The sequence below is a fragment of the Wasmannia auropunctata genome, unplaced genomic scaffold (genome assembly GCF_000956235.1).
Source record: "Wasmannia auropunctata unplaced genomic scaffold, wasmannia.A_1.0 LD336097.1, whole genome shotgun sequence".
Lineage (NCBI taxonomy): Eukaryota > Metazoa > Arthropoda > Insecta > Hymenoptera > Formicidae > Wasmannia > Wasmannia auropunctata.
The window spans coordinates 694,333-700,563 of record NW_012026793.1 but is presented as its reverse complement, the minus strand read 5'-3'; the positions used below and the strand labels follow the sequence as shown (position 1 = coordinate 700,563).

The 6,231-nt window shown below is 33.3% G+C and overlaps 1 protein-coding gene across 1 annotated transcript in view; it reads right to left on the bottom strand.

Annotated features, from left to right (window-relative positions):
• Window positions 1-4,132: 4,132 nt before the first annotated feature.
• The window catches only part of LOC105462588, an 11,602-nt gene continuing 9,503 nt past the window's right edge, over window positions 4,133-6,231 (bottom strand). Inside the window, exon 3 of the mRNA XM_011709293.1 lies at window positions 4,133-4,340. Within this exon, the coding sequence (XP_011707595.1) occupies window positions 4,133-4,340 (208 nt within the window). The remainder of the gene's footprint in view (window positions 4,341-6,231) is intronic.

Sequence of the window (6,231 nt, the reverse complement as noted above, 5' to 3'; positions counted from 1 at the left end):
TATATATATATATATATATATACAATTATAAATAAATATACCTAATTATATGTATACAAAATATGTCCACATTAGATACAAAATATATCCAACAAATATTCTTTCTTGTAAAACTTTTGTTTAATACAAGAAAAGTAATAATAATAATAAGACATAAAAAATAATTTAAGAAATGATTTTTGCATTGTTTTTTTTTATGAGAAAGAATCACATTTTATCTCATCATACATATATACTATATACATATACACGATTATATATATATATATATATATGTGTGTGTTTTTTATTTTTTCAAACTTGATTTTATGTAAAAGTAACAATACAAAATTATTTTTTAATGTTGTATATATATTATTATTATCATTACTTTTTGTATCAAACAGAAATTTTAGAAAAAGAAGAAACTATAATGTGGACGTATTTATATGTATATGTTTTTATATAAACAATTTTTTTAGATAGTTAATAAACTTTAATAAGATATACGTTTTTAATCTAATTTATATTTGCTTTATATTTTACTTCAGAAGAGACTTTTGAATTTACTTAGAATCTAGACGATGATTTTAATCTAGATATGAAAGTAAATTGTAATAAATAATTTAGTTGCAATGGTTGATGCAACCGACATTTGATTTCCAAGATTATAGTAAGTAAAATTAAGAAATATGATATTTATAAAAAAATCTGACAGTGAAAAGTGACGTTCTATGTCACGAACGTCGACAGATGACCAACTTTCGAAGATTTCATCGTGCCTCGTGGCAGTCGTTTACCCCGCGGCAAGAGGGAGAGCTGATACGACGGAGGGATTGGATAGATAAGGATAAGGAGGACTCCCTTTTTAAGATGCCAGAAAGTTTGCGATTTTTATGATCGAGGATGTGCTGCGACTGCTATCAGCTATCGGTGTTATTAAAGCCTCGACTCGATTTCCATGCATCTCATCGTGAAGTTGCCAGTCCAAATGGCGTTGAGGGTGATAGGATGGGGTTAGAAAGTTAGACAGACAGAACGATGAAGGAGGGCAAAAGGAGGTGCGGTGTGTCGCGCGCGGTCGGCTAAATCGGGGCCAGGTCGTGCCGGGCGAAGTATATAGTAGTTATAAGATATCGAACGGGGTCGAAGATGAGGGTGGGCCCGCCGTGTCGCCACTGCCACCGCCGCGATTAAGTCCTCTCACTCTCCGGGTGCGCACTTTCTATACGGTCGCGAAAAGCCGTCAGGACAAAATTGTGTCACGCACGTAACGGCATGTCGAGGAAATTTGTAATCGATTTTAAAATTTGACTCGCTCTCTAAAAACTGGGAAGTTTGAAGAAATATACGAGTAAAAAAAGCAGAGGAAAAAATAGAAAAGTAGAATATATTGTATACACTGTTAAATCTGTAGTATCAAATTTAACCCTACTTAAGTAGTCATTGCTCCTTTATTTAATATACATATAATTATTTGTAACTAGAACAATATCGTTATTTTTAAATAAAACAATGGAGTTAAACCCAAATTTGGGTTAAATTTAAACTATTTAAAATTATTTAACTCCAGTGTTTTAGTTAAAAATAACTATTTATTAAGTAGAAGTAGTGGCGACTTAAATATGGTTAAAAATTTTGCACTATAGATTTAACAGTGTATATGTATTATATATATTATATATTATATATTATATATAAAAACATAATTTTATTATATATGTATTAAATAATTGTATTAAAATTATTATTAACATTATTATTAACAGATTAGTAAAAAAATTCTATTATTGTTGAAAAAAGAATATCATTTAATATTCATATGACAACGATGAAAAAGCAATGGGGTTGCTCTTAGTTCGTATATACTTAAAGTGTCCCTGGAGTCTATGAAAGCTCTGAACGGTATCGTTAGTATCCTTCGGGACTCACATATCGGGAGAGAAAGATTTTCCTGCATGTCCCTACACGCTCCTATACAGGCAGCCATCCTTACGCCGCTCTCTTTTCTTTCCATCTCCTCTTTCTCCTCCGCCTTTTACTCATACATATCCCGGCATCCAAGACGGAAATTTATGATACGTCGCGCATTTATATTCCCGCGCCTCTCATAAATTCTGCTTTACGCGCATGTAAGTGGCTCCACTTTTGTTCATAGATTCCTACGACTGTCAGATTTATGTTTCCGTACGCGATATATGATTCGACAATCTAAGATTGCGGGGGGGGGGGGGGAGAATAGAAGAAAGAAGATGTGTAGTACATTGGAAAAGATACGTAGTTGGTGCAATTCCATCGAGCTTGCACTGCTCAAAATCAATACGAAGAACAAATAAATTATAATAAAAATACTTTAAATTATATAAAGGTTCTATTCCCCATTTGAATCAAGAACTTCGAGACATCGAAATGTTGAGAAATGTTGAACAGGATGTTGTGAAAATATTTGTGTGATAATATATTTTAATAATAATTCCAGACGTTTTTCACACGCGTTAAATATTTTGATTTTCTTGGTCGATCGTGCATTCGACGATCATTCCTTCCGTGTCATTTGAACGGATAGGATTTTCGTACGAGCATTTCCGCAAGCGATTTCGACTCCTTTTCTCGTCGCCTAAAGGCTCGTCTGGACGTCGGGCAAGCGCCGATGTATACCCGACGTATACGTAAGTACGTGCAGCCAGGACGATAGCCCGGGAGAGAAATCCGGCTTCGTAGATAGGAACGACGGGACCCGATATTACATACTTTGCGATACAAGAGCTACGAAAAACGCCCCCGGGCCCTACTGCTGCCGCCATCGCTGTAGGTATAGGTTGGGATTATAATAATTCGCGTCACTGCGTCCAATCTCAATTTGCCTGTCTGGACGAGAGCGGGATGTATCGGCAGGAAGCAGGACTCGGTACTTCGTTAAACGAACCTGTCAGCTTTTGTCACCTACTTCATAATACTTTCCTTTCTTTTTTTTTAATAATATTTGAAATTGTACGATATCGAGCATCGACTTGTCGAGTTAAAATAAAAAAATTTTGGAGAGTGATCAAATATGGAAGAGAAAGAGAAAAGAGGAGGTGGTGTGTGTGTGTGTGTGTGTGTAAGAGAAATTACTTTTTCCCTTACTTTAATTAAATCATATTCATAAATTTTGATATTTTGATATTATTACAAGAAATTAATCATATAAATTATAAATTAAATGTTTATTTATTTATCTTATTTGCTTTTTTCTTCATACGTACAAAGCTTCATTTATACTTCATTATCTCTTCTTATTATCAGGAAATGCTTGCTTGATTATTTGGTTACTATGCTTTCTGTGATAATTGGCAATTATTCTATGTTGACTTACTAAACATGTACGGAAAATGATATTTAATTTAATACCACACAATCGCATTATACTAATGGTATGGCGATATTGATTTCCGAAAGAGCTTTATTTGTTGCTTTAACGGAGCCGAGAGCGATACGGATTTAGTAACCTAGCTATATATACATGTTATGTACATGCAAGTTTCTCTGTTAGGACACCTGAGTAAACAGCGAAAGCGGAAATTTTGGGATGATAAATTAGCACTTTAAGATAAATCAAAATATGAGACTAAATATTCAGGATTATTAATTAACTTCATTATGTCATTATCATCTCTTAATTTCTTAACTGACTTTATTAACTAAATATGAGAAATGTATATAAGTGTCTATATATATAGATATTATACTATTATAGTATACATGTAATATCTGCATCTTAATACACATATAAAATTATCAAATTATTTAATATTTTCCCTCGCGAATCTCTCTCGCTCTTCTTATACGTTCATTCATGTACTACACGCTCACACACATATTACACGATAGTCATACAGGCAATTGCTGCGAGCTCGCTTTGTGGATCATCATCTTCTATACAGGCATTGAATGGCGGCCGATGTATTTGTTTATCGTCGAATTCAGCACGACGACAATAGGAACGCTCAACCGCGAACTTAACGTTCGTCAAGCATTGTGCGCAATAAGTGTTCGACCCTCTTCACCGTATAATCCTCCTCTATGAGTTCTCTTACACAATCACACACACACACACACACACACACACCCCGCGCGCGCGCGCGCCCGCCCGTGACACACGTATTTCCGTTCCTTAGAGAGTGAGTATCCATGGCGTACGACAGGTGAACGGTCTATGGAATAAAGCCCTTCGTTGATCCTGTAGCCCAGAGATCTTCAACCTTACTGTACAATCTGCTTTACTGCCGGCCATTCTGCGCTTCCTCCGTCCTTTGATGACGGAAATCTTCTCGGCCGCCGTGATTTTATTTCTAATATATACTAACAGTTGCTGCGAATACCTGTATAAATATTTATTAATCGACGTTGATGTTACTTTCAATAGAATAGTATCACCGATGTACTCTTTCCGATCAAATCATAGACAAATGAAAAAAATATCACATAAAAAATAAATGCAAAAAATATACAAATACTATGATTGCAGCATGGGATGTACAGGTAATTCGCGATACAATCAAAAAGAGAATAATTGTTCTTGTAAAAACAAAAAATATGGTATAAAATTTTTTATACGGGACTTCGTTTTCTAGGAAATTAATTTTAAAAATTCGTCAAATATAAACAAAAAATAAAATCTGAAACAAAAAATTGTGTAAGAATTTGAAAAATTAAAAATAGAGATGCATTAGCATCCGTATTTCTTTAATTGGCCGAGTAAAATTTTCAATAACGAGGAGAATAATATTTGTAACATAATAAAAGAAATTATCTGCAAAAACCTTGTTGTCTTATTTGAATCATAATACTGCTATAATAAACTATTTATAAACATTAACACGTACAGAAAACAGAAACAATCAGTAACAAAATGACAAGATAAGTTGTATTCAGTCGTACACTGACGAATTTTCAAAATCAATTTTCTTAAGAACGGAACATCATATAAAAAAAATTTGTAATATAGATACTCGCACAAGAAGTAGGGAGGTCCATATTAAAATCCTGGCTGAGATAATATTCTTCGCAATAGTTATTTTCACAGGATTAAAAAGATGAACATCAATATTATTATTAAAAATAAAAATTGTTTGGCAATTTAATTCGTGATATTACGTATTCTGGATTCAATACGTATATAAGCTGTATTTCAAGACTGATTTTGCGGTGCAGTTTGCTGAAACTGAGGATTGTAAGATTTATACAAAAATATTATTATTATATAAGCACCAAATAAATCCGCTTCAGACCGTATTTGGCGTTTCTCTTTTGTTGTTGGACTTTTCACGGTCTCGATTTTCCACAGATTTCTATATTGTAACATTAGATTGCTACTTAGATAGCGGAAGGTGAAGTATAGAAGTCTGTGCGATTTTCATACTAACATTTTATGTTATACTTTTTGTTTGTTTTTATATACATATAAACAATTTTTTGTTCTGCTGTATGTATTATAAACGTCTTACCTTGTACAAATAAATGAAAAAATATATTACATAATGTATAAATAAATGTAAAATTATAAAAATATTACTGCAAATTAGCTAAATTAAATGTACTTCTCTGATTAATAAACAATTCGAAAAATGATTCAATTAATTAAAAAAACAATTTGATAAGTGAACAGTAATTAAGTCGAAAAACAATTAATCTATTTCTTTATTAAATTATAGCATTATTTTTAAATATATGTAACGTAACATAATAATTTTTAATAGCAGTAGTGTTGATCACAATTCTGTTTTCTAAACTTAATTCTTATTACCAGTCTAGATATTTTTATTTAGATTTGATAGCTAATAATATTTGCGATATTTTTTGTTACAAAACTAAATTTAAAAAAAAAAGGAAAAAAGAAAATTATTTTCAGCTGCGTTGATAGAGTAAAGCGCTACGCACTAGTTTTACCCGGGGTGAAAATATCGCGTAACCTCTGAATGAACGCGCGGTAGCGTACGTTGCGGTGCATCCATGTGTATAGTGGACCGGTAATAGTGTCCAGGACGACACACAGCCGCTATGCAACAATGCACGTATCTATAGCTTCCTCCTTTCTGGCGCAGCATCATGACGCTCTTCTAGCTGTCATGATACTGTCGCGCTGTATCGTGCGTCAGATTTCGTCCGAGAGGGGCCGGTGATTTTCCGGCTTGCGGTTTAGCTTTAATCTCACTGACGTCAAATTTTAATACAGAGAGCATACAGAGATAGAAGGAGAGAGAGAGAGAGAGA